The 17322-nt window shown below is 39.7% G+C and overlaps 1 protein-coding gene across 2 annotated transcripts in view; it reads right to left on the minus strand.

Annotated features, from left to right (window-relative positions):
• The window catches only part of RPS6KA6 (ribosomal protein S6 kinase A6), a 63776-nt gene that overhangs the window by 30903 nt on the left and 15551 nt on the right, over window positions 1-17322 (minus strand). For both annotated transcript variants that reach the window (XM_063141639.1, XM_063141640.1), the window contains 3 exons: window positions 6190-6306; window positions 3990-4071; window positions 1405-1485 (listed from right to left, as the gene is read on the minus strand). In XM_063141639.1, the coding sequence (XP_062997709.1) occupies window positions 1405-1485; window positions 3990-4071; window positions 6190-6306 (280 nt within the window). The remainder of the gene's footprint in view (window positions 1-1404; window positions 1486-3989; window positions 4072-6189; window positions 6307-17322) is intronic.

Raw genomic sequence — 17322 nt, forward strand, 5'->3', positions numbered from 1 at the left:
TGTGGTGACCAGAACTGTACACAGTATTCTAAGTGTGGTCACATCATAGATTTGTATATACAGCCAGTATGATACTGGCAATTTTATTCTCAATTCCTTTCCTTATAATGGGGAACGTGGGTGGGAGGGTGCTGTTGCACCATGTCCTGTTTTGTTGGTCCCTGGCAGATGGCTGGTTGGCCACTGTGCAAACAGAGTGCTGGACTAGACGGACCCTCAGTCTGATCCAGCATGGCACTTCTCGTGTTCTTATCTGCATAAGCAGCACCCTTGATTTTAATTCTGCTGAACATTATTAGGACAGACAAGCAAATATGTGCAACAAATAGCCTTCATGAGGGATTACAGTTAGCACTTCAATCTGGTCATGTTGAGGCAAAAATCTCACATTTAGCAGACTGTAGTGAGTGAGAGGCTAACAACACAGCACACATTAACAATGGTGCAAAATATCCTTAAGCAAAATACAGACTGAAAAGATAACCCCATCTTTAAAAACTGGTGCTTATTAAACTATGATTATTTTCCGATTGTCCAAATGCAACCTTAACACAGATTGAATTGTGAATCAAATTTCTCATATCTTCAGTGTCAACACTTCAAAAAGTGTCTCTATGTTTTCTTTATTTTGGTATTTATAGGAAATATAATGCTTTATAACAGGAGAAGAGTGCTGGACTAGATGGACTAGTGTGCAATGAGGAATACACCAGGTGATGGCTCCCAAGAGAGTACCTCTTCATGCAGGGCATAGCTATAAGAATGGAATTCATTACCGCAAGATGTGATGATGGCCACCATATTAGATAGCTTTAAAGGGAGATTTGCCTGATCCACCATGAATTTGTTTATCAAAGGCTAGTAGGCATGATGGTATATACTATCTCCAGGATTACAAGAAGCATAGCTCTTAATATCAGCTACTGGGGAACAACAGCAGGCGAGGGTTATTGTTGGGCTACAAAGGCCTTTAGTCTAATCCAGCAGGGCTTATGTTCTTTATGAAGCCAAAGTCATTGACTAAATTGGATGCCCAGAACATGTCTACACAAGGTCATTAGTGTGGGCTTGCCTATTCCCAGTCAGGAAGCACGCCCTGATAAGCAACTCTTAAAGAAAGATGGGATGGATTAGTAGTTCTAAAAGGTAAACTTTTTATACAAGTTATGTGCCTCCTATAAATTTGGGGAATAATGTTTAAATGAATCCAATTTCACTGAAATTAACAGAAACAGTATCATGCCACTAGGCTGTGGGGATCATAAACATATGTAAACAACATTAATTCAAAGTCTAATTTGCCCTCCAATTTTATTAAATACAATTCAAATTTTAGAAGTGGGACACTGTTCTATTTGATAAATCTGCTCCAATTCATGCTACTACCGGAACAAAAATACTCACCATAGTGCAGTTTGACAATAAAAGGATGATTTACTTCTACTAAAATATCTCTCTCCATCTTTGTACGAACTCTATCTCGAACTGCAAACAGAAATAAAAATGATCTATTTAAACAAAGCGTTTGACTTAAAACATTTTCCTTCCAAGGCTGCTTATCTCTAACAATCCCAGTTTACTCACAATCCTATTCTCCAAGAAATTTATTTATTATATTCTTAGCAAGATTAATGTATCTCCACCCCCACCCTTCCGGTTAAAATGTGTGGATATTTGTGTCTCTTGTTTATATACTGGCACATAAACACTAAAACCTACAATAGATGCCATCCGTGAAAGACTTTATCTATGCAAGAGTTTTTCTATTTACTTCCATGGAGATTGCACAGGAAGTATTCAAATGATTGTACTTGTCACTATGCATGTGTGTATATATATATATACACACACACCCCAAAACATCATGAGAAATTCACTACAGTAGTATGATTTAGTGCTACGATACACAGTTTCCAGAGGGATAGCTGTGTTAGTTAGAGGCTATTCACATAACACGCTAACCCACACTCACTAGTTGAGTGTGGGTTGTTTTGAACTGTGCATTACTGTGTTTGAACACAGCCAGGGTGGCTTGTCAACCACTCCGAACAACCCAACAACAAACCATAGGTTCTCAAGTTGGTAAGCCACAGTTCGGTTAACAAGACACCCTGGCTGCGTTCAGACAACATACTCACGGTTCAAAACAACCCCTTAGTTTGTTGCAGAAAAAATAGTAAAGAGTCTTATGGCACCTTAAAGACTAACCAATTTGTTCATTCTGGGCTAAGCGTTTGTAGACCCTGTCCACTCCATCAGATAAATGAAGTATCAACCTCAAACAGGCTGTTTCATACACACACGTGGAGGTGGGAGAGGGGAGATGAAACACGATTGTAGAACGGAATTAAAATGCAAAGAACTACAGACAGCAATTATTACCATTTATTCATTTTTACTTTAAGCAAGTTAGCTCATAGTTATTTGGGAACATTTCACATAATGTCTCTGCAAGTCAAAAAGAGGGGCATGGAGCTATGCTGCTTCCTGATCCTTAGAAAGTTTTCACTAAGCATTGCCCACACACTTTCAAGAGCATGTTAAGGATTAGCAACTTGTTTCTGTTTTGTTTTTAAAAGAGAAAAGATAGATAGCTAAGAATCTCAAGGTTTTGATTTTTGCTCCAAGCACAAAGCAATGCTGCTGAGCAGAATAATTACAGAATCTACACATCTGTAATTGTTCTGTTCAATTGGGGGCGGGGGGGATCCTTACATAAAACTACTTCGGCTTAACAATATTGTGGTCTGGACTGTTAAGCTGTAATCCATAAACAATTCAGGGGTGAATATTTCCATTCAGATATAAACACTAGCCTCTTTTTCCTTGGCCTAGGGTGCCCTGCCCCATAGTCCCATTCCAACCTTCCAGATCTCCTGTGGAAGCCAGCAGTATTTAAGGTCTTGATGTAAATCTTTGCTAAACCCTATAGTCGGGGCGGGGCGGGGGCGGGCAGGGGGAGAAAGCAGATCCCCAGTTGGGACTCCAATTCCCAGAAGCCTCTGCCAGGCCAGCCAATGAACAGGAATGCTGGGAATTGAAGAACAAAACATCTGGACATCTACCTCTTGCCTACCCTTGCTCCAGTCATTTGAATCAACCCAATCTAAATTTGGAGGAAAGTGAAATTCTATATTGCTGAAATACAATTCATTAAGAAAATCAACAATATTTCCTGCGTTTTGAATAACACAATCCTGTGTTGCTGTTGTTTTAAATCACGCTACATATGTTAATCTGCTCATTGTTTCAATAAAGTCTGTGTTATCACCCAACAGCATTTTGTGAATGGCAACAGTTAAGGTAATTATCACTGCCTGTAATGAATACAGAATGACCAATTTGAGTCATACATCTGATGAAGTGGACGGTGTCCACAAAAGCCTGGGCCTGAATAAATTTGTTAAGTCTTTTAGGTTCAAGAAGACTCTTCATTAGGTAGGTACAATAAACTAAATTTGGAGAACCCATACTCACAAGCTCATAAATTAAATCCATTTTAAGACAAGCCCTAAAAATGGTATAATTTAAAAGGCATGGCTTAACATGTAGTCTTAGATCACATTTTCAATGTCTGGAATAAAGTCCTTTGCACTTAGTATATGTAACCAGTGCCTACACATTTGTGATTAGGCAAAGGAGCTTTTACATCACAAGGAGCAGAACTGAGCCTCACTGGTTAAAAATGACAGCTTCACTGAAGGAAGCAGCTGGGTTAAATAGAAGTCTGCTATCTTTAAATTTTGTACTTTGATGTAATCAATTACCCACAGTCATGATACCCCTATGTCCTTGAAGAACTGTAGTCAAACAAGTAAACCTAAACATATTTACTTAGTACTTAAGTACCACTACCTTCAATCGAATTGCAAGTATCTTTAGGATAGGGATAACTACTGAACCATAAAATCCTTATATTTAGCAACTAAACAAGTATGCAAAGCCAATGAAAGTAATTCCTTTACTGTGTTAATAAAAAGCAAGCACACCTTTCAAAGAAGCTTTCTTCAGAACTTTCATCGCATACAGCTGTCCAGCATCAGGACCAATAATTTTCCTCACAAGGAAAACCTAACCAAACAAGAGAGATTCTATATTTCACAAGCAGTAAGATTGAAGATAACAAAAAACTCAGGGCCTCTAATTAGCCAAGCTTGTGCAAAACCTGCTATGTAAGTCTACAATAATACTTCCTATAGACATATTCTATAGAAATAAAATATAATACACACATTAAGAATGGATTGATAGGCATGTCTCTTATCAATATGAAAACTATTACAAAATCTATCTTGTACTATTACTATCTCCCTGGGGAAGAAAGGGGACTGACATAGTTTCATCTAAGCGTTATACTTATTCCTTGAATGCTTTACAGATTCAGTGCCATTACATGTGATACTGAATTTGCAAGTACAAGAGAGCCCCCAAATTTAAAAACAAACAAACAAAACTCTTAATTCTTTTACTCCAAGACCAGTAGAGTAAAATCTAACCGTGTTTAGGAGATTAGGTACAAACCTCAGGCTCACATGCTACTTTCCAAGACCCCCTCCTTTTCAATTTTTAAGTCAACCACGGTGTAACATGGCTATGCCTATACTTGTATTTAGTTTGCAAAACCATTTCTAATCATATTTGCAAACTGTTGTTGGGAATAATCAAAGGTAATAAAGACTCTGTGCAGATATATAACAGTGCCCCATGGGGAAGGAGGGCATGTGTGGTGTAGGGGCTAAGGTGTTGGGCTGGGAGTCAGGAGATCCGGGTTCTAATCCCCACCCTGCCATGGAAACCCACTGGGTGACTTTGGGCCAGTCACAGACTCTCAGCCCAACCTACCCCACAGGGTTGTTGTTGTGAGGATAACATGGATAGGAGGAAGGTTGTGTATGCCACCTTGGGTTCCTTGGAGGAAAAAAGGCGAGATATAAATGTAATAAATAAATGTGAGAACATGAGGAGGGGAAGGAGGATATGAGGAAACATCAGGAGGAAGGGAGGAGAAACATGTAAGCCTGTGGGATGCTCCTAATCTTCTAACCATGGTTAGGTATCAATCCTATGATCCCTTGGATCATTTTTGTGAACCGCCCAGAGAGCTTTGGCTATTGGGTGGTATAAAAATTAAATAAATAAATAAGAAAGCATCCCAAGGAACATAGGATTGTTTGTAGTCTTTCTCCCAAGGCAATACACACTGCTACGGCCTCAGGTGGGGCATTCTAAGTTCTGATCCCCGGTCCCCTCGCAGCCGCTATAGAAAGAACTGTACCGACTGCTCCCCAAGGTCGCAAATGTGGTCTCAGAAGGAGAGAAAAGGAAGTGTTCCAGTGGGTGGGGAGGGGAGAGGCCAGGATACAAGAACTCCTATGGCCTCTCCAGCTCTGCCCCAGCCCCTGGCAGCCTGCCTCTCTAGATGGGCACTAGATGTTTTTAATTTTTGTGAACCGCCCAGAGAGCTCCGGCTATTGGGCGGTATAGAAATGTAATAAATAAATAAATAAATAAAGGCTGGTCTAGAGGAAGCCTTCCATTGGAGGCTTCCTATGGAACACACTCTTAGGTGATCAAGCTAGATTAACTTCTGCATGAGGGCTATCAATATTAGAATTAATATGACATAACCAACATTATGTTTATTACGCACACCAATTTAGAAATGGATATAAAATGCTTCCCTTATCATATGGACATATTTCTACTCCTGTTCACATTTTAGCCCTTAGTATTAAGCAGTGTTAAGAGCAAAATTTGTAAATATTACTATATAAGAAACTGCTAAAGCAAAAGGAAAAATGCAATAATGATTTTTTAAAGTTGTGTTCTGGAGACAAAATTTAATGTTTCAATCATGGTGCAGCAAATGAACAGGCATGTACTTAAAGGGCAATTTCATAGCTTTTCAATTATAATGACTATTTGTTTTCTTTCAGGAAAACTAATACTTTTTTCCCCATCTTTCTCCTTCTACCAATTCTCATTAAGATGACTGAAACTTTCAAAAGAGTAAAGTGTCTTGTGAGAGAAGGAGGGGTTATATTGAAGTTTAAGTTTCCCCATCACACAGAACTCCATTCTCCCATCTAGCACAGAAATACAAATCAACCATGTATTCAGTTGAATGACCGGGCCTATTAGGACATACAATACAGCAATCAGAATAAAAAGTCACGACTTCTGCCTTACCTTTCCAAATGATCCCTGACCAAGGACTTTAAGTAATTCAAATTGTCTAGGATCTGCCTTTTCACATCCTTCTTTCACATGGTGGGTAATAGGTATTTCTTCTACATTTCCTTCATCCTATTCAAACAGAAAACAAAAACAACAACCACTGAAATAATAAATTTCCGTGCCCCTATTTGTAAGGGGCAATGTTTTATAATTTATTAGTATTTATTAGTATTAGCTGGACATCAGGAAAAATTTCCTGTTAGAGCAGTACGACAACAGAATCAGTTACCTAGGGAGGTCATGGGCTCTCCCACACTAGAGGCCTTAAAGAGGCAGCTGGACAACCATCTGTCAGAGATGCTTTAGGGTGGATTCCTGCACTGAGCAGGGGGTTGGACTCGATGGCCTTGTAGGCCCCTTCCAACTCTGCTATTCTATGATTCTATGATTCCTGCATTGAGCAGGGGGTTGGACTCAATGGCCTTTTAGGCCCCTTCCAACTCTACAATTCTATGATTCTATGGTAAGTAGCATATGACTCAATGATTTCAAATTAAAAGGAAAAAAATCTATGTGTTTTGGAGTGCAAGCATTCAGGCCGAAGTAGAACCAAAAGTGCCACCACCACTTGCAAGGCAAAGAGAAATAGGGTAGGGGTGGGGGTATCCTTTTCATAATTATATGGGCACATAAACCTCTTGAAATCTTAAGGCCAAGTTGTGAACGGTCATCTTCCCTCTAAACACACAACTAGAATCACAAGGTTTATAATGGTAAACTTAAACACCTGCCTTATTCAACATTACACCAAATCATAGCTACGTATGAAACAAACAAACTTCAGTGAGCCTCAGTTTGCACACTTGCTCTTCCCCTCTCCTCTCCCATGCAGCCGGGAGGAGGAGTACTTTTTTTGTTGAAACACAGCTTGTTGTGTTGTCCAGAGACACAAACTATGGTTAACATTGTATGATTAGTCTAAAGAGCCAACTTCAACCTGTGCCTCATTTTAAACCAACCATTATTAATATTAACCAAGGTTTGTCAGTACAAATAACACTGCTTAAGTTTCTAACCCACGCACCCACCTACCCCACGACATGCCGGAGGAGCAGGGAGCACATGATCCCAAGGCAATGTGACCTGTTGCACTGCATCTTTTGGACTTTAAGCCTGAATTCAGCAATGTCCTATTAGTGATCATTATTTTTCGGTAGAATAAAATTCAGCAAGATAAAATGCAATTACTTAAGTAATAGCAAGCATGCTTCCTATGCAAGGGTTCATAGCCCGTGGCCCTCTAGGCCTTAACTGCACCTGATCCTCCCCTCCCTCCACTGCCAACACCACCAAAACCCCACCAACAACTCCCTGCTGATTGTACTGCTGTAATGGCTGCCACTCTTGCCCCCAGCACCCCTTGCTAGCCTTCTCTCCCCTTCCTCTCCCAGCGTTCTTGATACAGGTCATTCTTTCCCCACTAGCAGCCAAGAAAGAGCAACCCGTATCAGGATCGCTGGGATGTGTGTCTACACATGCATGTGTTTGTGAGTGCAGACATGTGGCCCCTGACCCTCAAGGCCAAAAAAGCTTGTGCACCTGTTTCAGTGTGATATTCAAATGCAGCCAGTGAGTCAGAACATTGGTCCATCTAGCTCCATTATTGTCTACGCTGACTGGCAGGGATTCTCAGATTTTTGTCTGATTTCAGTCAAAACCCCTTTTTGGTTCAACCTAGGGGTTAAACTTGGGACCTTATGTATGCAAAGCATTGCTTTACTACTATGCCACATCTAGTATTAGAACTAAAGTCTAAAACGTTTTCTGAAAGGTGAGAACTTGTGTGCATCCATCAGGGGAAGAAAAATTCAGCTCCTTACATCCTTTCAATAGTGGAGCCCTCCTCTTTGCTGTCAAAATGATCCTTTTGTAAGAAACCAGAGGATGGTGAGAGCCCTGGAGAAGATGGAGCATGGCCTAAGACCTCTCAGGGTCAAACCCCCTTAGAATAATCCCACTCAGCAGTTCCTTATATTGGCTGAGGGGAAGCAAGGTGCACTTATTTCCCTTCTGCCAACATGGCAACACAATTAATCTTCCCTGATTACTCTAGAGTCTGTACAGTGCCTTCTGCAGCAGTATGAGGAAAGTGTGAATGTAGAACTCTCAGCCAGTCAGGTTAGGGAAATACTAGAATAATTCCAATTCCTGCTTGCTCTGAAAGAGTAGATGACCTCTGGGTATCCACATGACTAACATCCACTTTAGCGGGGAGAAAGAGCGAGTGAGTGTATATGTACGTATATATACATGCTCACACAGTATATACCGACACTCACACACATTTTTTACTCATGGGATACTGTCTTACAGACATAGGTATTTAGATAACATTAGAGAAAAGTATCAAACTTCCGCAACATTATATGACTCATGCCTACAAACAGCTGCACGAGGATAAGGCATACCAAGTCATTGTATCAACATTAGATTACAAATCACGACATTATGTAGACAATGAAGATATGTTATCCTAGTACTGTGAATTAACTGACTAGCACAAATATTTAGGATCAAAGTACAAGACCTGAGAAACCATATAGCAAACCTTCCTCTTTGGCTTGGACAGTAGTACATTAGATATACAACTGCGTATAATTGGGTGAAAGCAATACATACAGCAAGCTTCATCAACTCAGTGCCCTCCACATGTTTTGGACTACAATTCCAAGCATCCCTTGCCATTGTCCATACTGTCTAGGGCTGATGGGATTTGCAGTCCAAAACATCTGGAGGGCACCAGGATTTGGAAGCCTGTCGTAAAGGAATGAAATAAAATGCTTTAAAAAGATCTTCCAATTTCCCCTATTTTTTAGCTTTCAGAACTGACAATTCATATTTGATATTTCTTTGAAGTATAGGATCTTTAAAAGTTCTCCTGTGTGCTTCATAGATTTTTCTGGCAGCAGACCTTCCTCTCCACCAGCAGAGAGAGAGGTCCACACAGCTTCCAACAGTCTCTCAGCTGGTCATATTGGGAGCTCAGGATTGCTCCTATAAGAGATGGTAATTTCTTTTTCAAAATATGGGAACCCAAAAACTGTTCCTTTAAGAAGTTTATGTAATTTTATTACGATATGACTGTGAGTTAGCATTTTAATTATAGGGTAACAGGGTCTCACAATGTGGAAGACAACATACCCATGCAGGGAAAATACACACATGAGGAAAGACATCCATACCTTCTTTCCTAACATGAATATTAGAGATTTTTTAGTCATCTGACAATTGGCAAACAATAAAAATTCCATATTCCACGTTAGGGAAATACTTTTATTAGGCCAACCCAAACAGTGTACAAGCTTTCTTCAGAACTCTTGATCAAGGATGGGGAACTTCTGACTAGTCTGCCAGGTCTCCCAGCAGTCCACCTATTTATTTATATATTTATTACATTTTTATACCGCCCAATAGCCGAAGCTCTCTGGGTGGTTCACCTGCCCTTGCTGGGCCTCATGCCCATAGTGACAGCTACACTCTGCCCCTCCTTGACTTGCTTCTGGTACACTGAATCGAGACTTTAAAAATGCTCCCTGAAATCTGGGACAGAAAATCAAGTGTTTTGCTGTCCCAGTTTTCTGCCATCCGTACCAGAGATCTTCAGGGCCCATTGTTCTTCTCCACACCCTTGTCTTGCTCTCCAGAGTTCTTTGGGGCTCTTTATACTTCTCTGCTGCCCTTCGGAGCTGTTTGTGGCTGATTGTGTGCTGCCAATGTGGATGTGCTCATGCTCGGTCATGGTTAAACTTTTCCTGTTGAAGTCCTGAATGGTGGATCATTTCTTTTCTTTTTGGTGGGGTTGGAGAGGCTGCAGAGAACTGAAAGTGCAATCTGTGGAGGCATGTGTTCCTTTTGGTTGATGTCTGTTTGGGGATTATTTTTGTACAGCAGGGCTGCAGAGATCTGAAAGTTTGGGTTGCTGGCTTAGATTTTTCTTTTCTCCTGCAGAGAAGTTTAAGGCTGTGATCCTTCGCATACTTACCTGGAGATAAACTTCATCAAATTCAATGGGGCATATGAGTAGACATTCATGGGAAGATTGGCAAGATCCCACATTTGTTGGTCCTGTCCACTTACCATTGACTCTGCCCGCTACGGGAATGCAGTCCTCAAAACAATTCCAACATTGGAATTTGGTCCTTGGGCTCAAAAGGATTCTGTACCCCGGAAGATAGTCAACAAGGTAAAGGCACGGGATGAGGAAGAAGAGAGGTAATATGCTGGCTAGTATTGAAGCCATGGATTCTGCATTTAGTCATAGCCTTAAGATATAACATGGGAAGAGCTTGCAGACGTTTTAATTAAGCTCTAGTACAGCTTTTCCCAGTCTGGTGCCTGTCCTGTTCTGTGGTTACTTGAAGCTCACAGTGGAAGCTATGCACGGACAACCCCCCAACCCGCTTCAGAGGCCGATTCGGGCATGATTCGCTTTGGAACTGATCTGACCCACTTCAAACTCCAGATCCGAAGCAAGATTCGGAAATCCGTACTATTCAGATTTTACATCTACCCATTGACTTGTATTGAAAACAGAAATGTCCATAACTTTTTTAGTTTTATGATAAATACATGCACTTGCAGCCTCTATAGAGGTCAATGAACCTGACAGTTAGGTCCAGTGGCTTTTGTGCTAGCCATGCATAACGTTTCCTTTCTACTAAAACAAAAGGTTAAAAAATAGCCCGATCAAGACACACAGGGGATTAGAGTCCTAATCAGGTGTTTAAGTTGACAATAAGGAGGTTACTATCCCTAAGCATTGGTGTAGGCGTTTTTTGAAGTGCAAAATAACCCCTCTCCCCTAGTTTCCTTTTATCTGTCTTGAATCTGCCACTATTCAGTTTCACTGGATGTCCTGAGACTCTCATTAAAGGAAGAAAAACCTCTCTTTGGCTGCAATACACATTACCTGGGAACAAGCCACTGAACTCAGTGGGGCTTATATTTATTGCAGTGCTCCACTTTCTCTACTCCATATAATTTTATAAACCTTCCCCCTTATTTACTTTTCTTCTAAGTTAAATAGTCCATGCATTGGCTCTATTCAGATGACACGCTAAGCCACGGTAGTTATGCATTTTGAGCTAAACATTATGACTTACCATGTCATGTGAACCATGACTTAGTGTGTAGTGTGAACCATTTCTAACCATGGTAGCTACATAACCACAGTTTAAACATGATCACTAACCATTTGCTGCAAAAGAGTTAGCGACCTAACCATGGCATTATTTATTTATTAATTAATTACATTTATTGTCTGAACTGACCCACTGAAGTGTTTCCTTATTGAGGAGTTGTTCCAGCCCCGATAATTTTGGCAGCCCTTTTCTGCACTTGTAAAAGGAAGGGTAAGTTGAAGCACACATTTCTTAAAAGTGCACATAATAGCCTGATCATGTACACAAGGAAAAACAATCGACAAGCAAACAAGCATCAGGCTTTTGCCACAGGTAAGAACAAGTGACAGGCTTTTACCACAGGTAATTTTCCCAGTGTTCCTTTAAAAAATAAAAAAAATAAAGGGCATCTTACAGGGAGCTAAGTCATAGCCACCAGCAATACCATCCAGCCATCACTCAGGTGGGCATGTTCAAGGCTGGCATAATCCCCCTGGCAGTGACTGTCACTGGCCAAGGCTCAGTTCTCCCCTCCCAGCTCTGGTTTTTCCCCTTCCTACTCTTAGCAAGTCGTTACATGTCCCATACAGGCTGTCTGGGCTTCTGAATCATCCGAAGCATTTCGGATCGATCCGATCCACTTCAGACAGTTCCAGTCCAGCTTTGGTTTGGAATTCCAATCCAGAGCCAAAGCGGTGCATAGCCGTAATGGAAGCCAACATCATCTGATAGGGTCAGATCTGGACCAGGCAATCCAGTCTTGATCAAACAGCCAGGTCAAGGCAGATGAGACTTAGTCAGGTACATAGAGTCTGAACAAGGTAAGTGCATCAGGAACAGCAAGCTAGACAAAGGAAGAAGCTCTCTTGTATAAAGAACAGCTGCAATCAGGACCATGGATAGCTCAAAATGAACTTTGTTGGCTAGAGTTCTCTCCTACTAGAAATATAGGTGTCTGTTGTCTCAGCAGGTAGGTAAAGCCAGCTGATAAGATCTGTTAAAGGTTTCTCACCTGATTTTGTAGCCTGAGACTTCTGTGAGACTGGGAAGATAGTGATTTTGCCTCTGAGTCCGAGGATGATGGTAGGGCTGTGTCCTCTGGCTGGGACAGCCGTGAATAAGGCAGTGATTGACCTATCCCCAAGCAAGTAGCCTTAGTCTCATTCTCATCAGAATCCTTTGCTGCACACTGGAAGGCCCAAAGGCTGGGGGGGATGGCAGTGGCCTCCAGATGTTTGGGACTAAAACTCCCAGCATTCCTGACCACTGGCCACGCTGGCTGTAGAGGTCTAAAACACTTAAGAGGACACCAAGTTAGGGATGACCACTCTAGTAGGTGTGGTGATATTTCTTCATCCCAGCAGCAATAGGGAGGGTCCTAGGTTTAACCACGAGCCATCACTTACTAGAGCCTAATTTGAATGTCTACAGCCTCCTCCTTCATGATGAATATTTCTGGAGAATTCAAATGTTTGCACACTATTTTGTGATCTCTGGGTTGGCCTAATAGAGATATTGCCCTAAGAAGTATTTGATATTTTTTCTTGTGGCCAACACAGCTACTTTTGCTTTTTGCATAAATAAAAATTACTGTCCAAACAGCTGGAAATATCATCATGAGCAGAAATTTCTATAATTTCTTGTGAAAATGTTTTCAAACCAAAAAAAGAAAAAGTTAGATTTAAAAAAAAAGTTAGGAGAAATGATAAGAGCTTTATTGCACAACAGATCCTTCATTATGTCACATATATATTAATAATAGCCAGACTAGTTTAGTCACATCAGACTAAGAGACAAAGATAGAATACCCACTATGTCAATCAGCTGTAAGAAAATGTACAACAATGGTAAAATGGTATAATTTATTTGGTTTATTTGTGTGTGTTTATTCTTATATTAACAAATCTGATAAATAAAAGGGAGTAAACTTTAAATCAAAAATAGAAACCACCATTTTGTTTAACTAGCCTCCAAGAAAATTCATCATGCAATCACCTAAGAACTAGGGAAGTTACATATCCAACACAAAACATATGGGGGATAAACCTGTCCAGATCTATCATATTAAAAAAAATGTGTTTTATTTGCATTTACTGCTTACATTTCAAAAAGAGATATTAATCCACAAAGCAAATTATTGCTGCAATATGCATGAAACATTTCTGATTCATTAAGGGATAAATTGCCTCCAGTTCCTCATTATGCTGAGAAATATAGAAGCTACAAGGTCTATGTTTTCAAAATTGTGATGCATCTAAGATGCATAACAGCAAACCAGAATCGTTTTTAAAGTACTCAGCTTGCTCCAACCATACACTGAAGCTATAAACACTACGAGCTCTAAATTCCCAGTGTATAAAAACACTTACGTCAGTCTCTCATTCTTCCTCTCACATGAGATTAGATGGCATCTAAGTACTATTCTCATGCATATTAAAAATGCATCCTTTTAAAAAGAAAAAAGTAGTTCATATGCTAGTATTCATGTTGCTTAGTGACAGAAAAAATAGAAGTCAAATCAATCAGCCCTAATAAAATCTTTAATAGCTACTGATGCCACACGCAAGACATTCAACAATGTTGTTTTCAACTTAAAATAAATCTGAACATTTGCCTGAAAAAAATACAATTTTAATAGTTCATCTGTTTCAGTGTTTACCACCCTCTTAAAGTCACTATCCTCTGACATCACAAATTGTTTCTCTGGAAACTGAAAATGATATAAGTAAATAGGAACTTAAGGGGGGAAACATTGTTCATGTAATTGTCAGTAGAAATGATAAAATGCTCTTCTATAACACAAATTTGAACACTTGCTGGCTGACTAACTCTAGACCCCATACTAACTCAATTATATTCCTCCGTATATTCACTAATTTGAAAAGCTACATCCAGTGGATCCTAAATACTGAGTAGCAGCCACATAACATAACAGAAGGGAACTGAACAGAACTTGGAAGCTCAACAGCTGTTTAGCGTGGGCAGTAGTAACAGAAGCCCAGCATAAGTATCAGGGACAGAGAAAACAGGTGTTGGGCAACTGTAGAGTGGACTCAATCCGTTTTTCCTTAACATTCAGCCCTTTTCATCCTTGGTTTCCTGGCCTACATCTCTGCAAACTTCTCTTATCTTTACATTTCCTTACTCTTCCTACCTTCATCTATTTACGAGTTTTATTTGCTAATACAAAGTTCCTTTAGTTTCTGCATTCCAGCCCCTTAATTAGTATGTCACAATCTGGAACATTTGCAGCATAAATGAAGGCCAGATGGGTGTAGTCTTGATGTGCGGAACTGCAGCTTTAAGTACTTTTACAGCTACTGTAAGCAGCAGGAGTTACAACAGGAATGGGCAGCAGGTAGTTCAGGATCTACTGGTAGATCCCTGGGTGATTTGCAGCAGCTTGGCAAGGGTTTCTGACTCCCAGGTGGTTTAGCAATCACAACTAAAAAAGCTGCCTCCGCAGACACCTAAATTAGATTGCTGAAAAAGAACATTTGGGGAAAACCAGGAGTGAGTTTTTACGTGAAAGGACTTGTGAGCTTGGTTTTGATATTGAGCACAAATTCCTGGGCTGAGCATGTGCTAAGCATGTGTCTGTTCTTTAATTCTTAGTGTATGTCTACCTGTGCCACTATTTTGCACCTGGGCACTGGCTGCTGTACCTAAAACTTGTAATAAAAAACAAAGTAGATCCTGCAAACCTGAAATCTGCCCACACCTTCCTTGCAGAATATCCTCATGTAACTGCATGCAGTATTGTATTTCATATTAAATAATGAATAGATGACTTTTAAAAAAAAAATGTAGATAGATTTAGTTTAAGCAGTGAAGGTAAAACTTCTTCAGTTTTAAAATGAAGCTTCAAAATGTAACATATTACTAAAAACTAGGAGTCTGCAGGAAAATAAGCCTCTCTCTTAATATTAGAGGCTGGCATCATCCAATCAAGCTGACTGGTGGGAGATTCAGAACAGTTAAAGTACTTCTTCACACAACATACAGTAAAACTATGGAATTCGCTACTGCACTGTACTGATGGCCACCAGCTTGGATGGCTTTAAAAGGGAATTAGACAAATTCATGATAAAGCTATTATGGTGATTGTATGTATCACAAGTAGTATGCCTCTGAAAGCCAGTTGCTAGGGAACCAGAGAAGGAGGGTGCTAAACTCTGCTTGTCACGCTTGTGGATTTCCCATAGACATCTGGTTGGCCACTGTGTAAACAGAATGCTGGACTAGATAGGCCTTTGGTCTGATCCATATTCTTATGTTGAGCAGCACAAGAGACTCAATGAAACAATTCGTAATCCCATACTATAAATGAGTTGAGCAGTAGTTTTCCAGTACTACCTTCTGGATTCAGTCATTCAAGTAGAGGAAGAACCACTGAAGTACAGTAGCCCCAATCCCCAACCCAAGCAGCCTGTCCGGAAGGATAACATGGTCGATGGTATCAAAAGCTGCTGAGAAGTTCAAAATATTGAGATGTCCTCCTATCCTTCTAATATAACATAATCCATTAGGTTGACCATGGCAGCTTCTGTACCAAATCTAGTCCTAAAACTACATTGAAATAGATCCAAATAAACTTCACCCAAGAGTGATTGAAGTTGCATGGGAACCACCCATTCAAGTACCTTGCCCATGAAGGTTATTTGTGATGTATTGATAGTTGTTAGAATCCTCTGAGTCCAAGGACAATTTCTTCAGAAGCGGTCTATGAAACAGCCTCCTTCAAATATGCTCATGACATGTGGTTCTATATTTAAGTAACTAAAATTCAGAATTGTATTTCTTCCAGTTGGTCTTAATTTCAACTAACTAGTGTTTTAAGCAACTTACTAGTGCTTTTTATACTGTATTTTGTATTTGTTTTTAACCTGTTGGTTGTTTTATTATGGTTTTAATTTTTGTGAACTGCCCAGAGAGCTTTGGCTATTGGGCGGTATAAAAATGTAATAAATAAATAAATAAATTTATCCATATTGCTCATTTTGATATTTGCACATCTAATAATAATAATGCTTTAACTGTTTTACATCTTTGTATGTTACCTTGAATATTTGGAAAGGCAGTTAACACATTATTTTAATTAATGAATAGATAATGTAATTAGAACTATTCAACTCTTAAGGAAGCATTAATCATCTCTTGGAGCCAGATGATTAGTCCTGTTAGATGTTATAAGCAATGAAGGACAAAATCTGAGCAAAAAAGTGGCTGGATACACTCCACTAAACACCTTGTTCATATTCTTAGACTGCAGCAACTGTAATTCATCTAGTAAACTAGGGTCAGATGATGATGTATTGGATTCATCTCGGGGCTGTATTGCAGAATTGGTAGCATCTAGGTTGAGCGTTGTTGGAAGTGACTTTATCCTCACTATTCCTCACTCATCCTTCTCTTAATTTTTCCTCAGAGTCCATTTCTCACTGGAAATACTCAGTCTGGTAATACTCAGAAGTAATTTGGTGCAGTCTGAGAACTAGTTTTCCCTTCAAGCAGATTTGTAACTAGTCATCATCTGGATTGTCTATGGCAAGTACATATGGACTCCCAAGTGATAGGCAGGGAAGCTTTACAACACAAGTCTCCCACCCCACAACACCTAAGGTCACATATGACTAACAAAGCACACATGGACAGGCATGAAAATAAATTATTATTATTATTATTATTATTATTATTATTAATAATAATAATAATATAAACTATTACTTCTGTGAACTGTGAGAATGTATTTCCAAGGTTTCGTTCAAGTATAACAAAAATATAAAACCTGAAGTTTAACTAAATCTTCAAAATGAAGGCAAACTATGCCAAAGAACATTGCCAATATACTACTTCCTCCTACCCTAAACAAGTATCAGTACTAACTGCAATGCATATATAATTGGAATTAATAAAAATACTACTTGATTTGCATGCATCAATATTTTAAAACTTGAAAATGCCC

This window comes from Elgaria multicarinata, chromosome 15 (assembly GCF_023053635.1).
Source record: "Elgaria multicarinata webbii isolate HBS135686 ecotype San Diego chromosome 15, rElgMul1.1.pri, whole genome shotgun sequence".
NCBI lineage: Eukaryota > Metazoa > Chordata > Lepidosauria > Squamata > Anguidae > Elgaria > Elgaria multicarinata.